The 21,131-nt window shown below is 48.5% G+C and overlaps 6 protein-coding genes across 6 annotated transcripts; 2 read left to right on the forward strand and 4 right to left on the reverse strand.

Annotated features, from left to right (window-relative positions):
• Window positions 1-289: 289 nt before the first annotated feature.
• Window positions 290-4,240, forward strand: TRIVIDRAFT_68015 (uncharacterized protein; the record flags this gene model as incomplete). The annotated part of the gene is made up of 5 exons (XM_014098337.1): window positions 290-970; window positions 1,071-1,704; window positions 1,775-2,384; window positions 2,455-3,418; window positions 3,869-4,240. The coding sequence occupies 5 exons, from the start codon at window positions 290-292 to the stop codon at window positions 4,238-4,240; spliced, it is 3,261 nt and encodes a 1,086-aa protein (XP_013953812.1).
• A 999-nt stretch (window positions 4,241-5,239) lies between these two features.
• Window positions 5,240-6,300, forward strand: TRIVIDRAFT_111685 (uncharacterized protein; the record flags this gene model as incomplete). The annotated part of the gene is made up of 2 exons (XM_014098338.1): window positions 5,240-5,357; window positions 5,436-6,300. 2 exons carry the CDS (start codon window positions 5,292-5,294, stop codon window positions 6,141-6,143), a joined length of 774 nt encoding a protein of 257 aa, XP_013953813.1.
• Window positions 6,301-6,371: 71 nt separating this feature from the next.
• TRIVIDRAFT_68017 (uncharacterized protein) lies at window positions 6,372-7,517 on the reverse strand (the record flags this gene model as incomplete). The annotated part of the gene is made up of 2 exons (XM_014098339.1): window positions 6,372-6,702; window positions 6,733-7,517. 2 exons carry the CDS (start codon window positions 7,515-7,517, stop codon window positions 6,372-6,374), a joined length of 1,116 nt encoding a protein of 371 aa, XP_013953814.1.
• A 1,440-nt stretch (window positions 7,518-8,957) lies between these two features.
• On the reverse strand, window positions 8,958-9,527 carry TRIVIDRAFT_136608 (uncharacterized protein; the record flags this gene model as incomplete). Its single annotated transcript, XM_014098340.1, has 1 exon — window positions 8,958-9,527. A coding segment is annotated over one exon (570 nt), but the record flags the coding sequence as incomplete, so codon positions are not given.
• Window positions 9,528-14,846: 5,319 nt separating this feature from the next.
• On the reverse strand, window positions 14,847-15,769 carry TRIVIDRAFT_203723 (uncharacterized protein; the record flags this gene model as incomplete). Its single annotated transcript, XM_014098341.1, has 4 exons — window positions 14,847-14,977; window positions 15,182-15,275; window positions 15,414-15,616; window positions 15,709-15,769. 4 exons carry the CDS (start codon window positions 15,767-15,769, stop codon window positions 14,847-14,849), a joined length of 489 nt encoding a protein of 162 aa, XP_013953816.1.
• Window positions 15,770-16,603: 834 nt separating this feature from the next.
• Window positions 16,604-18,756, reverse strand: TRIVIDRAFT_76983 (uncharacterized protein; the record flags this gene model as incomplete). The annotated part of the gene is made up of 2 exons (XM_014098342.1): window positions 16,604-17,784; window positions 17,859-18,756. The coding sequence occupies 2 exons, from the start codon at window positions 18,754-18,756 to the stop codon at window positions 16,604-16,606; spliced, it is 2,079 nt and encodes a 692-aa protein (XP_013953817.1).
• Window positions 18,757-21,131: the final 2,375 nt, after the last annotated feature.

Genomic DNA, 21,131 nt, shown 5'->3' on the forward strand with positions numbered 1-21,131 from the left:
ATCCGTAGATTGGAACAGGGTGTGGTGCTCAAATGAGGTTACCTTCGCAAGCCTAGGGTTGGGCTGTGATGAGTGTCTTGATACCCGACTGTATATTTTTGCGCCAATCTACGATGCTTAAACGTCTTCATCCCATGGAAGCCTCGCTTCACAGTCCTAGAGTCCATGGAGCTTGAATGTGCCCCTTGTCGCGTACACGGATCCCTGAGTGACATGGCGATACACGTTTGAACTATCTTCATTCGCTATTGAAGTTTTCGTCGCAATCGTTTACCTAATAATCCAAAATATGGCCACAGAAAGGAGAGAAAGAAAGAGGGACTCGTTGAATCCGTTGAACTGGGTTAGACGGGCTAGGTCTTCATCTAGAGCATCAGGCGACCGTCAGATTGCCACACACGCGGCAGTCAGTACGTCTTCTCACTCGAAAGCACTTCCAGTATCATCAAGCGTCTCATTGCCTTCTCATGCATCGGCGTCTTCTTCACGCCATAAGCCATCCAAGTCTCTTGTAGACAATTCATCCCTTGACCTTCCGGCAACCCCACCTTTGCAGGCATCAGAATCATCAACGCCTCTTCCTTCAGAATCTACGGAACCTCCAGAATTACATGTACCCGAAACCACTGAATTACCGCCAACTCCACTTTCAAATCTCTGGAGTCGAGTATTCCGTGAGGCTAGTGAGGAAACCAAGAAATGGCTCCAAAAATATGGACTGGATTCTACAGGCCTTACGCAGAAAAGTCAAAAACATCAAATTGAAGAACTTATTAGCCTTATTGAGAACAACAAGCTCTCCGAACAAAATGATAAGCCACTCAAGATCGAAATTGGAAATCAGACAATCATTTTCCGGGAATACGTCGCCGATACTGTTGCCTTCATTACTATGATTGGTGACGCTGCCAGCGCTTTCGCACCAACAGAGGTCAGCGCCCCGTGGGCTGTTGCAAAGGCGGTTCTTAAAGTAAGCTCTCTATGTACTCTTCGAATTCCTCTACTTTCTATGAGAGCAAAAAATGTCGGCGCCTATAAGTCGTAGATGATCTGAAGCTGATTGATGCTAGATTCCAGCCAAACAAGTTGAGCATAAGGCCGCTCTTCTCGGGACAGTCCAATGGTTTGCACGGATTGTACGCAGAGGGCAGATATACGAGACCCTTTACAAATCAGGGACTACAGGTGAAGAAGCCATTGAAAATCTACACGATGCTCTTTTTAGTGTATACAAAGCGGCTCTAGAATTGTTGGCTATCTCAGACACCTTGATTGATAGCGGAATCGCCAGACGGACGCTAGAAGCAATCTTAAAGCCTGATGGCGATATTGGAAAGGTCAATGACCTATTCAAGAAGGAACAGCAACTCGGCGTAGAGGTTCAGGCCTGCGAAAACTCACGGTCTTCCTTATCGTCCAAGCAGACGAACGACGGAATAGAAGCACTGAAGAAACAGCTTAATCAATTATCTTCGCCACTTCCGCGCATAGACAAAGGAGTAGCCAGTCTTCTAGCGAAAATAGAAGAAAGAGAGTTACATGAATTAATTCAATTTATTAGCTCGGAGATGTTTGGAAAAAGTCACGCTGCTGTTACAGAAGCAAGGATAGAGCATACTGGAGATTGGTTATTGGCCAGCAGAGATTTCCGCGCTTGGCAGGATGTCCCTTCTTCTTCAGCTGTATTATGTCTTAAAGGAACTGGTGAGTTTTCTCCATAAAACGTATTTCTTTGGCGTGCACCAAGGCAGTTCATCTAACACAAATGATCCAGTTGGAACCGGCAAAACATATCTCACTTCCAGAGTGATCGACTATGTGAAACAGGCGCTAGAAGCGTCACAACATGATGAAGGGTTTGCCTATTTCTATTGCAACCGATCCGGCCCATCCATGCAAGACCCAATCGTCGTCTTAAGAAGCTTTGTTCGTCAGCTAGCTGGCAAGGCCTACGATGAACCTGACGTTATTCAAAGCAGCCTCGTACAGAAATGCCGGACGGCGAAGATAGAAGGAAGAGACTTGGGTTATAAAGACTGCAGAGACTTGATTCTGGAATCTTTAAATCTTTATCCAAAGACGACCATAATTCTCGACGCTTTGGACGAGTCTGATATCACGACATATAACTTGTGCACTATCCTTATCGAAATGATGGAAAAGTCTAGAAAACCTGTCAAGATTTTCATATCTAGTCGACCGGATCGAGAATACTTAAAAGCATTTGAGGATAGGTGTATCATTACTGTGGATGCCAGCAAGCAGCAAGCAGATATTGAGCGATTCCTCGGGGAGAAACTCTACTCAACCTCGTTTTTTAAACAGCGAAGGGAGGATATCCAAGAAGAAATTAAAAACGTGTTTGCAACCCGGAGCTGCGGAATGTAAGCTATATTCAAAGAGCTATTGCCATCTACATTAATTCCTTAGTTCGACATGCTAATACGGCCATAGGTTCCGATGGGTCTACTTGCAGGTGAAGAGCCTTGAGAAACTTGTTACGGATGAGGCAATCCACAATTGGACTCACAACTTGCCGGCGGATTTGATGGCGGCGTACGATCAACTCTGGGAAACCATCAAAGGACGGGATGAGTTTGATGTCGCTTTAGCTGAACGTGCCATTATGTGGGTGCTCTGTTCCTTCAAGCCATTCGAGTCAGAAACGCTATTAGAAGCCATCCAATACGCCGTTCAAGGATCTACAGTGGTGCGAAAAGAAAAGCAGACGAAACAGCAGATTCTATCGCTTTGCCAAGATCTCCTAACTATTGATGAGAAAAAAGGTGTGTGGATGCTGCCACATGCCTCTGTGGCTGAATATTTTGAGAAGAAACGCTGGATGGATGGGAAATGTGATGCATTTGCTTCAAAGGTATCGCTTGGCTTTCTCGAAAACTTCCGACTGGGCTCTCCAAAAGATGGCACGTTTGCATATCACGTTCAACATAACTGGGCCCGGCACGTCGGGCGATACGACAAATGGCTAGGATCGATGAAGGGAGGAGAGGCCGACGCGGATCTCGTGGTCGCTCTAAAGCGCTTTCTTAGGTCGCCCGATGAAAGCAGTGCCAGCTATCGAAAATGGGTTGGTGGGTTTTATGTCAGTCAGCTAAAACCAGCGAACATGGCTTTGTTTACAATGTGTCGATATGGATTTTACTACACCTTGCGCGACTGGTGGCTGCAAGGCAAAATCACCATGGAAATGGCTCTTCAAAAAAGCTATGAGGGCGAGAACTCACTTGCGATGGCAGCTGATGGCGGCTCCCTGCCTGTTTGCAAACATTTGATCAACTTGATTGACGTCATGCACCCGGATGCCGACAAACACACTGAGGCACTGTACAATGCAATTGAGAGCAATCATTTTGATGTCTTCAAATTGCTTGTGGATGCAAATGCTGATGCCAACCGTGTGGGTCGATATGGCAGGACTCTTGTACAAGAAGCGGCCATGTCCCAACCCAAAATGTTGCAATACATGATTGACCAAGGGGTTGTGGACCTGGAGAGGGAGAATGACAGCGGCTACGGGTATGGAAACGCCTTGATCGCAGCAGCGGCTAGTGCGAGTGTCGAATCGGTACGAATTCTGCTCACGGCCGGAGCCAACGTGAATGCTGCTGTGCAAAATGGCTGGTACGGGAGTGCTCTTGCCGCAGCAGTACGGTATTATGGGGAGGATGGACCAGATGTGGAAACGGTCCGGCTGCTCCTCGATAACGGTGCAGATCCGAACTTGCGCCTGAGAGGTGGAGACTATGGCAGCGCGCTTGAAGCATCAGTGTCAAAAGAATTTGAAAACCATTTTGCACGACCAGGATTTGATTCCAAAAAGAGGGAAGACGCTATCGTAAAAATACAGCACTTGTTGCTTGAAGCTGGTGCGGATCCCACAGCTGTGTTTGAACGAGGTGAGCATGGAAGTGCACTCGCCGCTGCAGCATTCTACGGACGCAAGGAAATCCTCAAGGCCATGATTGACCGTGTTGGGGCGGAGCGTGCCATCGAGGCCCTTCGCCATAGTAGACATCCCAAAGATCGATTATTTAGAGATGACGAGGATATTCAACAGTGGAAGGACACAGCCAAGTACCTTGCCGAAGATGTGGGAGTGGACAAAGAAATTCTTCATCACATTGGCTTGTGGGATGTTGAGCCCAAGAGACATAGGCCTGACGACTGGAGACATTGCAGCTATATTTTAGTTTATGATAGCACTTCCGCATTCTCATGAGGGTAATAAGAGCAGCGCCATTTGAGGCACGGGTGTTTCATCTGCGGCAACATGCTCTCAGCAACCATATTTTTACACCTATCAATTTGTCTACAAAAAAGAAGGCAATTGTTCAAGATGCGCCAAAGGCTGCGATTCATCCCAGTTCAATGACTACGCCAATCATAGACATTATACCCGATAAACAATCTTGGGTCATTTACGGTAATATGTCAGGCGATATGCGGCAATGAATTTCTGACATGGTTTCAGTATACAATACCATTGGATCGTGCGTACACAAACCTTCAATCTTTGTCCATACTCAGGATTCCAGCAATTTGATATAGCCAATGAAATTGTGCATACAACAGCCACGTATCCGAATCGGGCCACTCATATCGTGCCACTTGGACCTCTTGGAAGACAATCAAATGGATATGAGCTGGCGAATCAAACAGCCTATGCTAAGACGCCACGTCAATAATGTTCGGATTCTTTTGTAAAGTCAGGACATCTTTGGCTTTGGGGCTTTCGTAGTGATTGCCGATATCACGTAGCAACAGGATCTCACTATCAAATATTTGGGCTTGTAATTAGGTTAGTGATGAATCTGGGGAAACATGTCCAACTATATCCACTTTGCCACTTCTGGATAAAGGTAATCAGGGCGCCCCACGATTGCAAGAGACATGAATTGTACTCCTGGGACGCCTTTATTATAGGGTCCATTCAGATGAACGCCATATCCTACGCCTACAATAGATGTTCAAATTACGAACTCATTCGCCTCTCAAGACAATGGCACACTGAGTATAAGGCTTGCTTACTCAATAATGGTGTTACTGACAACGCATCTATGCTCACAACCAATATGATCATAATAGTGTGACACTTAATCAACAGGTACGCGCATCAGAAGATAGAACCCCAGTTGGGTACATGTATAATTGATACCCAACTCATCATCTCATACTCCCAATACAACAAACACAACCTTCCCCTCATCCATCAACAACACCGTAAACGAAATCCATCTTCATAATAGAACCACCATAATTTGAACCTCACCATGCCGCCTCCCAAGCCCTCAACATCAACATCCACCGAAAACCTCCTCCTCAAATGCCAAAAAGAAGTACCCTCACCCCCCATTTCCCCATCAATCCCTCATCTCCCCATCAAACTCCCATCAAACTAACAATCCTCCTCCAAGACTCGCAAGAAATGCCTCCCCCCAGAATGGTCCATCTACCCCCCCAACCAACCCACCAGCCCCCCCTTCGACACCCTCGCCCTCGCCATCCAAATCGACGCATCCTCCCCCAGCTCAGTAACCTTCTACGAATCCGCGACCGACCGCCTCGTCGGCTCCATCGGCCCCGAATACCGCGGCTCCATCGTCATCGTGCCCTGGCGACCAGGCCTCAAATTCGTTTGCCAGTCGACTTGTCGTCGCAGAACTGGGTGTCGCGTGGGTGTAGTTCGTGAGGCCAAGGCGAGAGGCGTGCCGAGATTGAGGAGTGTCGGTGGTGGTAATATCGCCATCGCCAAGAGTAGAAATACGTTTGCGCAGAATAAAAATACTTCGGCGGAGAAGAAAAACACCGTTATGGAGAGTAGAATTCCTTCCTTGGGGAATAAAAGGAGCGATGCTGCTGGTGCTGAAAATGCACCTCCAGCTTTTCCTCCAAAGGCTGCTTCTCCTACAGCTTCTCTTACAGCTTCTCCTACGAGCAAAAGCAAAAGCGGTTATATCAGCCGCATACCTAGGCGAGTGTCGGTCGATAAAACTCAAGCAAGTACCAAGCATGTGAGCTTTGACGAAAAGAGCATCAGCGGAAAGAGTTCCATCGCGACAGATGGTGGCGGATCGCCTAAGCTGAGAGCCAAGATCGATTTACAGCCAAGACAGCGATGCTAATTCCGGTATACACATTTTTTAAAATCTATTTATTTCCTATGTATGGGTTAGTTAAAGGGACGACAGGAAGTGTCAACTGTCATGGATGGCCTCATAAACTTGTCACAGCATAATGCTTGCGTTCAGATCAAGATATCATCAAATATTATATTCGCTGCCTCAGCGGCAAAATCCCCAAGGTATCGCTTATCGCTATTCTATTTTTTCCAAAGGTTCAAAGTGATAGTCTCAAAAGAAATCCGTTCCCCCTTCAATGTCATCCACAAGCCCATTGTCGAGTTGCCGGCAGTACTCTTCAGCGTGCTCCCACAAGCCTTCCCACGCCGCCTCCTGAAACTCAAAGAACCATGCACGAGTGTCCCTGACTAGATCTGGATACCGGTAGGGCGTTATGAAGCCATCGATGGCGGTGCAAATTTCCTCGATCTCGTCCCGGTTGGCATAGTGCGGCATGTATCTGGCCAGGGTGAGGTAGAAGCGAATTCCCAGTGCTCTGCCCTCGGCCCAAGACGACCGATTCATTTCTGTCCACACCTCGCCATCGTCGCGGCCCCAGCATCTCGCCATAGCATGCACGCTGCAGCACTACAGCAGCTCGAGAAAGCTCTGCACTCCGTCACCGGGCGACTCTTCGGACATCCACTCGGGGATCCCAAGCTCGTGCCCCGTCACCAGGTCGCACCGCAGCTTCAGCTCTGCGCAGAACATTTCCCGCTGGAACAGTGCCATGGCCCCTTTTGAGTGTACTGTTGCAGGTGCCGCGCTGGGGCAGTATCCGAGAGCCGCGTCTCGCACGTTCCAGAGGCGGGCCGCCACAAGTTGCAGGTCTTCTCTCGTCGACTGGTCGATAATGACAAGGCCATCCGGGACGCAGCCGTCGGGCCATCGGTTGGCGTACTTGCGCAAAGCCCGTCTCCAAAAGGTATTCGGATGCTTTGGATATGCGTATATATCGACCATGAAGTTGATGTACGCGGCCAGGTCGACCATGTTGCAGAGCGTGTCGGTGTCGCGGATTGTGTCCACCGTCGGGCGCTGTGAAAGAGCATACAAACACTGCCAGACATCTTCTCCCTCTCGAGTGACTTGTATAACCCCCATGGTCAAGAGGCAAATATCCAGGTTGGAAGGGTGAAGTATGTTGGTCAGTATCGCCTTGAGAATCGGGATCCTGTGCAGGCTGAGCACTTTGGCAAGATACCGTGAGCTCGCACCAAGGCTTATGAGCTCGATTCTCGACGGCAGAAATCCCATGATTTTGATGACAATCTCAGGCGGCATGTCTTCGATGGAGCACCTGGAAGTGCCGGTCCCTGGCAATGGGGAACCGGGAGGCGTCGGCAAGAGCTTGGGTTGCTTGAAGAGGAACGGCATTTTTTGTTTTTAGGATTGCTTCGTAAACGACAGACGCAAGTTCCATAATATTAATATTCGGTATCGATGCTGGCTATGCTCACGCGAGAATCACGGGCTGCTGATATTTGTGTTTGATTGTGGTTGAGGCGAAGAAGTTGGAGTTTGGCGTTGCGTGCTTTTGTGCTGTTGAAACATTCAGAGCACTGCGCAGGTGCAAGGCAGAGGTAGTTCCTCCTCCAACAGCCGGATCCGTTTGATCAAGAACAACTGCAACATAAATACCTAGAAGAAGCCTGTCAGAAGTCATCATATAATATACCTTAGGTAGACTATAGGTAGACTATAGGTAGAGAGTCAACGCTTGATCTCGTGCGATAAGCCTAACCTCGCACATCAACATCATGACCGGCCCTTTTATCACATCGACGGACACAACATGCTTGTCAAAGTCTTGTTGCCCAGTTTAGGGATGCATCGCCATCAGCAACTACCATATTGGGATCGGATCAGGGTCAATTATCTCGCCATCTATTCATGGGATGTATCCCATCTGCATACCTACATAGAACACGATGGCCATCTCAAAAGCCATCAAACAAATGCCACTAAACTAAAAGCCACATCCTTGCCGTATTTGCACCAGCACTCATGAAGCTGGTCATTAGAAAGTAATTACGCAGAGATAGCGTCCTCATCAGTTCCAAAATCCTTGGCGCCAAAACTCAGTCACAATGTCCTAAAACAACGAACATATTCCAGCTACCAGTCCATAATATTCTTCCACGAACTTCCACCTTCCTCCTTCGGAGATTGGTTCTCGGGAACCTTGTTTCGAGATTCCAGGGCTTCAAGCTTTGCTTGTATCCGAGCTCCGCGGCTTACCGCTTCGCTCTTTGTCCCTTGCACTTCCGTTGCCGGAAATGCTTCCTGATCATCGATCTCATTCGTTCTCTGGACAATTTCCCTGACGCGGTCATCTTTCATTAGATGAGCAAGGAGGCCTCCAGATTCCTATACTGGAGCAGAGTCATCGTCACAACTGCCAACCTGGCTCAACGTCTCCATTTGATCGTCAACACTGCCTTCATCGTCGGTATAATGCATTGACTCATGGCACTCATGCTGGTTCTCGTGCTGAGATTCATCTGGTTTGTCAATCTTTTCTTGGCTCTCTTGTGGATTTGCTTTTCCAACACCTTGCTCGTAACCCATTTGAAATCCGCTTTGAAACCCTGCTTGGTAGGCGGCCTGGTATCCAGCCTCATATCCCTGACTGAATGTGGTTGTCGCTCGATTCTCGTCGGAAACAGGGCCTGTGCTCCTGTCTTTCCCAGGGTTGGTATCCATATTACCAGTCTTCTTGACTTTCTTTCTGTCGTTCTCTTCGTTTTGCGAATTCATCTTGTAGTATGGTCTCTTTTCGTTAAACGGGTTGAAAAACTCAATTCTCGATCGCCTCGCCCACTCTTCAAAGTCCCTAGGCCGCTGAATGCATTGCAGTGCAATCTCCCTAGATACCAGTGCTTTCTCAAACACACTTTCGGTGCAGCTCTCAGAGACCGCATGATGTTTGATGGGTTTTCCAAGAAAATCGCTGCACACCTTTGGCATTGGCCATTTCGGTCTTTTTTTCTTTCCCCATTGATTGGGGAAGACGGCAGATGTTGCGAGCACCTGCGAGTCGACGATTGTTGTATGAAACAAACGCAACAACCCCAAGTCAAAGCCAACGGTATACCCGACAAGGATGGTCTGCCCATCAATGTGATCTAATAGCTTCGTTCGAGCTTCTCTCCAGCCGCGGAGACACTGATGCTTCTCCACTGCGGCATCGATCTTTTTTTGGGTAATGCCATGCACATTTTCAAGCCATCTCAGCATTGGCTGTAAGGGTGCAACAAGCGAGTTGATCAAGACTTCGCCAGTGAGAACATCGATGGCGCAAATGGCCAGTAATTCGTTTTGGTGACTTTTCGCCTTGCCCCATTGACAGGCTATAGCTACAGCGTTTCGTCGTTTCGCCGAAGAGCACCTTTTGGGAGCCGCCGCAAAGTCTTGGAGTCCAAGGGCTGCTTTCTTTTCAATGCTGAGAGGCGGGTCTTCATTCTCAAGGATATGGTGTTCCTTTCGGAGAACGTCCAGCGAGTGGCGTCTCTTTGAAAGCTCCTCGTAGATGTAGGATTTTTGCCTCTTAGAAAGCTTGCTGTATGTGTTTCCTCTGCATTCAATCTTTGGCGGTGGCTTTTGTAACGAGGAAGTCATCGGGATCGCGTGAACAGCGTGATGCTTTGTAGAATGAACTCAAGATAAGGACAAGACGATATAGATCTTCGAGGCACTGCCTGAATAAATATGGTGCGATAAAATTCTGGTCAAACACGCGAGGCATGAAATGGAAGTGGAAACGAAGATGATGGAAAGAAGAAGAAGAGAGAAAGAAGAAGAAGAGAGGGTGGGAGAGAGAGAGAGAGAGAGAGAGAGAGAAGAGCAGGCGGGAAGTATTGAGGGCTGGCAGCGGAACAATCGAAGGGCTGGCAGGCACATGTTGGCAGCTGCACAGCAGGTGCCAGTTGAGCAGGCAACATTTCTTTAGATTAAATGCATATACGCATCTCCAAGGTAAACATAGATGGAAATTAGCAGCTGTCACGAAAAAGAAACTGTGAAAGGTCGAATCGTCATGTGCCTTGAGCAGTGTCAACAGCTCTATCAGTTGGAAGACAAGTGCCACAAAGAACACAGATACGCAATGAAAGGACAAACATGAAAATAGCTCTATCAATTTATACAGAGTGAAAAAGCTATAACCGTATTGCTACTTAAGGATTGTTTTATCTGCATATTCTTTGATAGCTGATTCCTCCTGATTCCACAAGCGTTTTCTGTAATCACGTCTGCTGAGATGACTCTCATTCTGGACATTTTCTTTTGTGATTCTGCAGCCGCAAAGCTCTTCTATTAGTATATCAAAAAGCTATCATTTCAATCTTTTTCGAAAATATCAGATGTTTCTGTGAGCCGTATGGTATGACACACCGATGGCTCGCACTGACGGCCCATCGCCTTCAGACATATTCATCGAGTTCCATGCAGACGGCTGCGCGTGCCTCCTCTTCCACGCGTCATACCACATGAAATATCCTGCAGTAAGTCTTTGCACGTAAGTAAGTCATGAGGGAATGCCAGTGCGACCTTCCGAAGCTCTTTCAAGAGCTCCGAGCGTATATTCATGGCTTTCCAAAAGGGAACCTTCATTCGAAAACCAGAGAGTCCACCCGTGTCTCGTCTTAAAATTGATCCATCGCAGACCAGGTCTCCCCAGAGGGGGTTTCGAACGCTTGGTTCCTCATTTGGGTTGATTGGTTTGTCAAGATGGCGTGCGGCGAATGCAATTTGTTCGTTAGTGAGGGGTCCATATTTGACGACTGGACTGATGTGAGATCCACGGTACATTGCTTTCAAGGTCTCAACAGATCCCCCTTCTGATTTTGTCTAGTGAATAAGTGCCATGGCTAAACAGCGAGGAGAACGTTCCCCGGAATTAACGAGTGCGAAGTCATACTGGAGTTCTTTTGATGGGATCATTGACGATCTTTGTAGTTGCTATCAATCCGTACGGCCAATTTGTCTGGATGGAGGCCCTCGCATAGAACAGCGCGATATCAGCTGTGATTCATAGGAGTATGTTCCAACGCTTCCAGCCCTCAACCTTGATGATCGCGTTTCGCGTCTTTAGGATGTACTCATAGAGGTATTTCAGTGTCTGCCTAACCTTCCCGCGAAGGATGTCCTCCTCACCCACAAGTATGGTCATGACCTGTGCCCGTGTAGTCATCACGGCTAAGCGCTCATCCTCTCCCAGGAATCCAGCTTTGTCTGAGAGTACCAAGGTCGCAAATCACAATTTCCGCCTAGCAGCTCGGAGAATCGTCGATAGTACGCAGCGAAACAAGTCTGCGAGGGACCTCAGCTTCTAGAAGCTCGGAAAGCTTTTCTTCCAGCAGGCGTCTTTGCTCGCTGTATCCTGTGATGACAAGGATACGTCCCCGGCGTACGTGTTGATGATCTAGCTTGCCTTGCGCTTATCCTTCAGCTTCGTCCCATTGGCTTAACCTCGAAATTCCCCTTCATCTATGTCCACAGCCATTGTAATTGTAACCCGCCTTTGCTCTGTGGACCCCCTTCTTTTGTGCGCAAATATTTGCGAGTGCTGCCGCAACCATAAGTTCAACAAGCTCGAGGATTCCCATTTCCGTTTCGTCCAATTCTTCCTCTGTAGTCCGCATAGCCGATATCTCCTCTTGGCATATGAAGAGGCAGGTATATGTGGAAGGGGAAAAGTTCCAGATGAAATAGGCATTCGCCAGATTGCACTGTTCGCCAGGTCCAGTGTTATCGCAGCATACAGTCGCGCTTTGCGCTCTGCAACCTTCGCAGTTACGGAGGTGAAACCAAGCAGCGGATTGTTCACGGAATGTTTAGAGCCTCTCACCGCATCCAGTAAAATTGGAGTCTGACTGACGATTTGCAAACTGGCGTTTGTGTATCTGTTGTGCGTCCATCTGTCACCGAGCCTGAAACAACTCGCATTCGCAGGTCCATAGCCAGGCCCTCCAGTGATTTGTATGGAATGTTCCGAATTTTCGATTGTATCGTTCAAATGTAAAAGCGCCAAATGTAAAAGACTGGTGTTGAAAGGTGATGTAGGATAGTATCCACCTCTGTCTTCGCAAAAATACCAAGGTCAATTGTGTCTTTGCATATTACGGAAGCAGAGGCGATCATTTCATGATACGTCATCCTCTTATCGTCAACGTACTGACGAAGAATTGCTGTCGTTTCAATATTGCTTCTCCAGGATCTTCGCCACATCTCTCCGGGCTGGAGATGGCTTGGCGCAAGATTCCTTTACTCAGTTCAAGATGTATACCGAGAGGCAAATATCGAACCAACAATGAATTTGTCTCAGTAACTTAATCGCAAATAGGTCATCATTTTGGGTCGGAATTCTCTTGATGGATGCGATCCAGAAATGGACAGTCGAATTCTTCTCTGGTATTGCCAACCAGCATATCGCCTATAGCCACCTGCGGAGCGGAGATGATAAACGAGCAGATTTTCCTTGAAGCAATTTGCAGGGACGTCTCGAAACGATGTCATCACTAGATGCGGCCCATCACGGACTCAAGTTGAGTAGGAGATCATTGCCCGGTGAAGCGAAATTGAACGACAGGTGAAAGAAGTTGTAGTTTAGATCTCGCACGTAAATTTTCGATAACGGCAATATTTCTGATAAGCTCGTGGATTCGCCAGGATGTTCATGGCCGAGATGTTCCGCAAACTCCAGTGCCTCATATTGAACAGTCGGGGATTCGCAGTTTCATAGGCTCCGATCAGCCTCAAGCTAGGATGGCCGTTTCAATTAGGTAGGCGAGTGTGTGAGTTTCCAACACATAAGCTCCAGCCAGTAACAAGGTCCGCCATCTTCCAGTCGTTGGGCCATGTTGTGCAGGGTTTTGAGAAATTCCCGTGTCTTTTGCCATAATTTAATTTCTTTGATGATGCGGATGCAGGCATCTTCGAGGATAGTGTCAAAGACTTCTTACTGGGCGTTGATTTCGTCGTCATCGTTGACCAATGCGTCGAGTGTCATTGAGCAACGGCCAACGAATTCTGGGCTTTTGTGGTTGCCTCTCCAAACTTATCCTGCAACGCGGCCGAGATCATGGTCATCTGTCCTGTGGAAAGCTACACTTGAGGAATCCCATGAGTGTCTTGCGGAACGCAAATGAAGAGTTCAACGCTTACTCTGATATCATGGAGTTGTTCGCGTTTGGTGGTCTGATCTAGCTAAACGACGACCATGTAAGATGTTGGCCGATGTTTTGCTTCAACGCCAAACATACCCAGGTCGGAGGGTAGGTGCTTCCATCCCGAACCCGGAAACAGAAACATATAAGCGTTGAAGGGGGACTCTCCGCAATCGATAGCGTGCTTCAACTGCCATATAATCCTTCTGGTAGGCGAGCCGATGTTGGTAGAATAGTATGAGATCAGGTGTTGTAGGCCTGTCTCTCAATCGCCAGTTCGTCCTCGACAGCCCTGTGTATGAGCTTTGGATAAGCTCGTTGAGAGTTACATGGCAAACAGCTGTGGCAAAAGTTAGCCAAGAGTTATTATATCATGGGGGTCGGTTTCAAACGAGACTGGGCCAGACGCCATATGACTTTTCAACCAGCTGTCATCGTTTCTTACGCACTTACCTATTGCATAGTAGATTATCATGGCTGTTAAAGTCGACACCGAAAGTTTTTTCTATACCAGTGTAAAGTGCCTTTGAATTTCGCCAGTCGTAGGCGACTCCCGTTGCGTACTGCTAACGCCGCCCCAGTCGGGTTGACAACGAACGGATGAAGGAGTCCGTTGCGTGGTTTCCTGCTCTAATCCCTAATACATGCTTGTCGACTATTGTCGATAGTCGAAACTGAGTTATTCTGTCGTAATGGTTATCGACACTGGGTAAGCAGCGTAGCATAAGCTGCCGTCCGGTAGGGTCGATGGTTCATAGACCTTTATGAACTCGAACGAGATAGTGTCGCGAGGTTCATCTGTAAACCAATCTTGGAGATTGATTCCAGTCGAAAATTAGTGAGACCAATATATGAGAGGTAGGATTCGGTCCTGGTGGTCGTGAAACAAGTTCTTTCGCTGAGCCGAGACCCAAGTGAGCGTAGAAGTGATATCATTTCGAACAAGACTGATGCAACAGCCTGTTGGGAGCATTGGTCTTTTTCAGAGTGCTTCTGATAAACGCTGTAGTATAAAAATGCTATTTTGCACTTTTCTTTTGCCATCGTGTAAATAGGCATCTGGAGGCACCGAGGTTTGTGGACTGCTGGCCTCGATAGCAGAGGTGGTGAGGCGAGAGACAAGCTCGGTGATGAACCGCACGTTTATCTTCGTAAATAGGCATCCGTACTCTTTTTCCTGGACATCAACTATATCAACAAACACCATATTTGTGGCAGGCCGCGCGGGGGCCGTAGGACTTCTGGGTCGGCTGAGAGATGATTGAAGGGCGTCATTACGCCGACAGGGGTTCCCGCAATAACATCCGCAGAACGGCGGCGGCTCAGTATCATGGATAATAAGTGCCCTGCCCCGGTTCTTAATCTTAACCCACGCTATGGCATATGCATGCCATACATCCTCAACTTCTCCCCGCCTATCAGCTAGCCGCCTGCACGATAACAGGACAGACGTGCCAAATCTTATCTCTTGTTGGATTCTCTCATTTTTTTTCTTTGAAGGCAACGCTGGTGAGTACAAAAAGCTTCCAAAATTTCATTATGCCCTTTCCAAGTCGATGGCACCGCTAATCCACTGTGCTCGGCTTCCGTTCCGGTGATGATTGGGACGCATGTTTTGTCTTCGAGTAATCCGACATTGAACAGCAAGGACAACAAACTGTCCACGTTCTGAAGCAGAAGAATATGTATTCGAACAATGGGCAAAAGATTTTCGTTGGACGTATGGTAGTCCGTTAAGCATATCATGCCGAAGTTGTTATGGGTATATGATGTATCCATCAAGGAGAGAAGATGGCTCGTACACGGAGTATCTTCCCTTCTGCGGAACAATCAGCACATCTAGGCTCTCTAGCTCAGGTAGATTAAACAAACCTTCCATCCAAGATATTTTAGCCGCTTGCGCCGCAGTATCATCGGCCATGTCCGTCTCATAGATATAATGGTTCGAATATTTTTGACTGGGTATCTTGGGAGGTGGTCTTTATTTTTGGAAAGTCAATTCTCGAAAACCTCTCCCTTTTTGCTCACCCAGGCGCCTTCCGCGGGTGTCAAAGACAGTCAGACTTGAACTCTGCAGTGCGATGATTCCGAGTCAAACACTTACATTCTGGGAGTGCCCAGCCATGTGTGGGTATAACTCCCACTGCCGACCAGATAGCACACCACGAATCTCGAGTCCTTCTGCCAGCGAGGCATGGATGAATCCCATGTTGTTTGGGGGCCACAGGGTAGACCGAGCTCCCTGGTGTTTTTCGGCGTTTCTTCTGACCTCGAGGCCTTCAAGAGCTGGCTTAATCATAGTTTCGCCTGTAGTCTCAAATATTCGGTTAAATAGAAAAAAATGTCTATTATGCTACATGGGTTAGTACACGACCGAGTCAAGAGGTAGCAGCACTTACACGCAACAGTTGTTTCGGGCGGGTCAGTAAAACTCCACGCTTCTATCTGTAAATGCAACATCGATAATTCTATCCGTAAGAAAGACAAAGGAAATAAAGGAATGACTGGAGAACAGAACATCTGTATTCAGTGGAAACAAAGAGCCTTTATATATTCGAAAGGATTCATCTCTTTTCTCAGATGAGACTTCACCGACGGAGCGGATACCGACTTAGACTTTCCGTCATTCAAGCAACTTTCCGCCATCACAAGGTGAAGTGAAACATTGAAAAAAAACAGCGTGGCATTGACAACTCATTCATTTCACGGTAATTCACATCAATTTCAGTCTTCACCGACACTTGATGCCTCACTCATCGGATCCTCACAGGCGTCAAGACATGCACCCGCGCCAACTCATGATATGTGTTACCCTAAACCAAAACTCTCAATTCACTCAACAAGAAGCAGCCTAACACAAAAAAAGTTCACATAGTACACTGGCCAAGCCAATACTAAATAGTGCAAAAAAAAGAGCATCAACTCCTACCAGTCCTATACAGAGCCGCTTACCCCCCTCCGCCTGTTCCTCTGTTACACATACATTGTTACAGTCGCCTGCCTACGCCAGCCACGTCCCCCTTCGCTAGGCCGTCACCGCCGCTTTCACTCCACGCGAAACAAGAAAATTAAGAAAATGAGGGGAAGAGACAGATAGGTAGAGGTGAAGAAAATGATTCCGTAGACTCCATTTACAAAACCCAAAACTACATCCAGATTTGAGGCATAAGAGGCTTCCATTCGTTCAATCACTAGCGGTTTCGTCCTACCCTTTGTATCCTTCTATCCACGCGACACCACCCACCCTGCCAACCAAAAAGGGGACGAAATAAAAGAGGAGAGGAAAATGAGAAATTATTCTGACACTTGTTTCTTGTCTTTTCGGCTCTTGATGACAAACTCAGACATGATCTGAATGTGATCAGCTGGGAAATGCCAGTTGGGGAACGCTGGGATTCGTTTCATATACGTCGGGTCGGGAGGTCCAAGCAGTTCGACAACCTCCAAGGTGTTGGCCGAATACCAAATGTAGTCAATGACGTCTGCGAAACCGGGAGTGTAGTTGGTAAAGGGCAGCTCATCCGGGGTGTTTTGAATGGGTGCATACGAGTCCCGTAAGCTAAAGGGATGTTCGATACCGTCGCGAGTGAAGCTGCCATAGTGGAAGTTGTTCAGCTCGGAATGGTCTGGCGGCACGCGACCCAGGCACATCAGTTCCCACACAGAAGAATCCTTCGTTGAGTTGAAGTCACCGCAGACCAAAAGTGGAATGTCAGTGTTGGATCGGTATTCTTGGCTGGGGCCTGGTTCGGCTTGCGGCGGCGGCGGAGGGTCGTCGCCATCGTCGGATCTCGGTAACGTAATCATCTTCTTGTCCTTGACAGCAGGCCACCTTGCATATTTCTCTGCCAACTTGGTTACATGCTCCATGAGAATACCCGTTTGGATCAGCTTGACATCTGCCAGCGCCGAGTCCCATGTCAGATGCGCGTTGACCAAGATGATGCGAGCACCAGTCAGTCGCGACTCAAAGAAGCAAATAACAGCAATATTGTCCTTCGGCATCACGCGGTTAAAGACGTCATGCTGGTTCTTCATGTCGGGTCGGTTAATGGCAATTGTAGCGAATTCAATCAACTGCTTGTCGAGTAGGATGAACTTGCTCTGCTTGTAGAAGACGGCGCAACCATCAACAGTTTGTGCATCCTTTTCAGACATTGTCTTGGCTCTTGACTTGGGCCAGTGCACTCCCTTGTAATCCATCTGGGCCAATTCGGGGCTGAGATCCTCCTTGAAGGCGTCGGTGGAGACTTCTTGCAGAGCCAGAAAGTCGGCGTCCCGTATCCGCAGCTCTTCCAGGATGCAGTTCTTGCGATACTCCCAGCTCAAAGCTCCGGTGGGCGTGTATCCATACGTTTGCGTTGTTGCATACTTGTCGCAGAGAATATTCCATGAAAAGACCCTGATACGTTCTAGGGATTCGGGCACGTCCTCCTGAATGATGATTTCTTTTCGCGGGGTGGGGGGCAGAGGAACTGGAAAGAGGGGAGAGAGGTCAGCAATTGATACGATGTAAACTGGGGGGTTGTGATGGTTGGTGGTGACATACTTGGAGCTCCTTCCATTAGGGCATTGATAAGGCTCTTGGTGCCCTTTTCGATAATTTCCTGCTTTATGCTGGGTTCTAACGGATTGCCTTCGATGCCTAGCATTTCCAGTTGATGAAGAGAGCCCAGCTCAAAGGGCAGCTCTTGGAGGTTGTTATTGAAAAGGAGCAGCTGCTTCAGGTAGGTGCACATGCCCAATTCCGGGGGAAGTTCGCTGATTTGGTTGAAGGAAGCATCGAGGTGTCGGAGTTGGCGAAGCTCTCCAATAGCATTGGGGAGGCGAGTAAGCTTGTTGGAGGCGATGTAGAGTTCGTTGAGGAAATGATACCGGAAGAGCTCTGAAGCAAGATTTCTCAGTCCCTGGCCACTCATGTCCATGTTGTGCCAGTCTTGGCGATTCGTTCCCTTTTCCACGTTCAACGGCCTTCTCATATCTGCCGGGTCGTTCTCGCTGTCTGCCTGGGTCTTGCCGTTGGAGGGAGGAGGGCCACCAATGCCTCTGTTTTCTGATGCCTTAAGTCTGGCATAGTAGTGAGGCTGCTGCTGCTCAGTCATTGCAGCATGTGCCCTCTCCGCCTCCTTGTGAAGCCGCAATTGTTCTTGCCACATTTCATTTTGCGGAGCCTGCCCTGCCCTCGCATTGGTCGCGTGCCCGTTGGAGAGGGCGGCGGAGTTGAACGAGGCCGAGCTGGAGAGGATTCCGGAAGCAAAGGAGGAGTGGTGGCCCAGCCCATTGGCACTGGGGATGATATGGTCGTGCTGTAGCCCTTGGTGATGCTGGGGCTGGGAGGGGTGCTGATGTTGCGTGTGCTGCTGGAAATTGTACAACATGTTGGGCATTCCCCGCCCCGCCCCATTCAGCCGGGCATTGTGTCCCTGCTGGTGGCTTTGTGAGTACATGCCGCAGAGGTTGTGTTTGACGCTTTAGATGTCGGCTCTGGAGCCGCGGCGTTTCAGGACCGCGCCGACGGGCGGTTCTGAGCAAGGCCTAGGCCGGACTATAGAGATGTCGGTCGAGGAAGGGGGTTGGCGAGTCTGTCGTGGCAAGCCAGTCGGGAGCAGATGTCATTTGTTGTCTAGTATGCGTGGAGGAGGGATCGGAGAAGAGCCCGGGTCGGGGGGAGGATAGAAGAAATGTTTCCGCTAGACGCGCTGTTCGAAACGAGGGACGCAGGACGGATATCGCGTTTGCGCATGGGTTCGGCGAGAAGGGAGCCCCAGCAGATGCAATGGTGAGAGCCGGTGCAGTCGAGTGGTTGTGAAGCCGGAACCGACGTCAATTGTCCATGGGTAGCTGAGCTCGATGGAATTCCGGAGGCGAGGTTACGTCGTTAGCTGGCCGAGGTGAGGAGTAGCAAACCGCGGGGTTCGGGGGTGGCGTAAAGCTCTGATCGGAACAAGGAGAGTTGAGAAAACGGCGAGACAAGAGGGGGCGGGCGAGAAAAAAAATCCTGAGGTTTTGGATATAACAAGTGCAAACGGTTTGCTGCGAGCTGAAAGGCGACTGCACAGGGAGATGTCAGTCAATGTCTTTCAAAGTCAGGACACGCGAACGGAAGCGGGAATTGGTGAGGGTCCCACTGCAAAATGGAGGGGCCACGTCCGCCAGGGCGACTCACAAATATGAAAAAAATAACGAGCGAGCGCAATACTGAGATGGTACCACTAGATAAGATGCAACTAATACCTGTGCGGAAGAATAGTGGCTGTCGATATCGAGAGTGGAAAATTCGGGGCCGCTTTGGAGTTGACGATGTGCCTTTGGCGATGACAAACTGCGTCGAGAGGCCGGAAAGGAAAATCACGTGCAGCCGCAGCTCCGCATGAACCGAATCAGCGAGAGCAAAGTCACGTGCCCTTATCTATGGCGTTTTCCTTTGTGATAAGAACGCTATGCCAGGTGTGAGATCCGGTTGCTTTAGGATTGAATTTACAGTCTTTTCAAGTTGCCTATTCTCAAGTCAAGTAAAGAGTGTTTTGTTTTGTTCAAGAGATTGAGAAATCCTTTTCTTCTATTATGAAATGGAGCTGTATCGGCCATGAGCTGTGAAATACAAAATAACTACATCATTTGCGCACGTGTATGTGCAAGTCTAAGCTCTGGTCAGAGTGAAGTGTGATTAAGATACACGTACAGTTGGCCCGTGTTGGATGTGGGTTCACCTTATTTATCGGACAATATCACATCTGCATGACCAAGCGGGAATCACTATCCATATATCTCGAGCGATAGCCGGGAGTACGCTAGACCTACCTACCTATAGAGGCAATATCCGACATTCACTCCGTAATGCTCAACGCATATAGTTGAGAGAACTTGGCAACTTACACTACCTAGCTACTAGATAGGTCCATGATCACAGCTGTTGAATAATACTAGAAATCGCAATTTATGGCATACCTTTCAAGAAACCCGGTTTAAATGATTTCCTCATTGAATGGGTCTATAGAATTATAAGCACCCGGGCACAGACGCCCTTGTCGTTGCCAACTTACCGCTCATCTGAGCAATTTGTTTGTTTTTGCTTGAAAGCCGCGATCAGCGCAGGTCCTGAGCTCACAGGCCGTCAACCCCATGCCATTTGATGCCCATGCCATTTGATGCCTTGAGTGCACAACCCTTGATTCACATGGGATTTTGTATAGTCAAGAAAGGCTTGATGGCGCGAGGATACTGGTCGCGGGCCTTATTCCCTATTCGGCGTCGGTGCCGAGACTTTTTGTCGAAATTAGCACTTTATTCCTCTTCGCTACTCGCTTCCTAAGCACGTCCTTTGGCAAAGGCAAACTTTTATGTAAAGCAATGTGAAGACGCTGTTATCAAAAGTTTCAAGTAAGCAGATAGTCGGTGGCGGCGCAGCGAGTTGGCTCTTGATCTCAGAGACAGGCCGGAGCGCAGTCCCGTAATGTCTCTTGCCGCCATGCACATGTGATCATCGGCTAGATATCCGCAACCGCCTGCCTTTTCTTGGAACATGTCCGAAGACGATAGATGGAGTTGATCGGAAGAAGAGAATGGCTGCCGAGAGACATGGACAAGTCAAAGGCAGCCGATAGCAGGCGGCTCGTTGTGGTTGGTTAGACGCGGCAAGGAGGGTCTTATCGACGACGGTGAGAGATACTCCAAGATGTCACGAGGCCACTTGCTCGGTGAGCTGTGGATGCACGGTAACAGGACACGTCCAGCCAGGGACTTGGCAGTTCGTGTCTTGGTTTGCCTGTTCTCCCCATCATCTGATTATCCTGTCGAGAGTAGTGAGGGTGCCTGTTAATAT

Source organism: Trichoderma virens (assembly GCF_000170995.1).
Source record: "Trichoderma virens Gv29-8 chromosome Unknown TRIVIscaffold_83, whole genome shotgun sequence".
Lineage (NCBI taxonomy): Eukaryota > Fungi > Ascomycota > Sordariomycetes > Hypocreales > Hypocreaceae > Trichoderma > Trichoderma virens.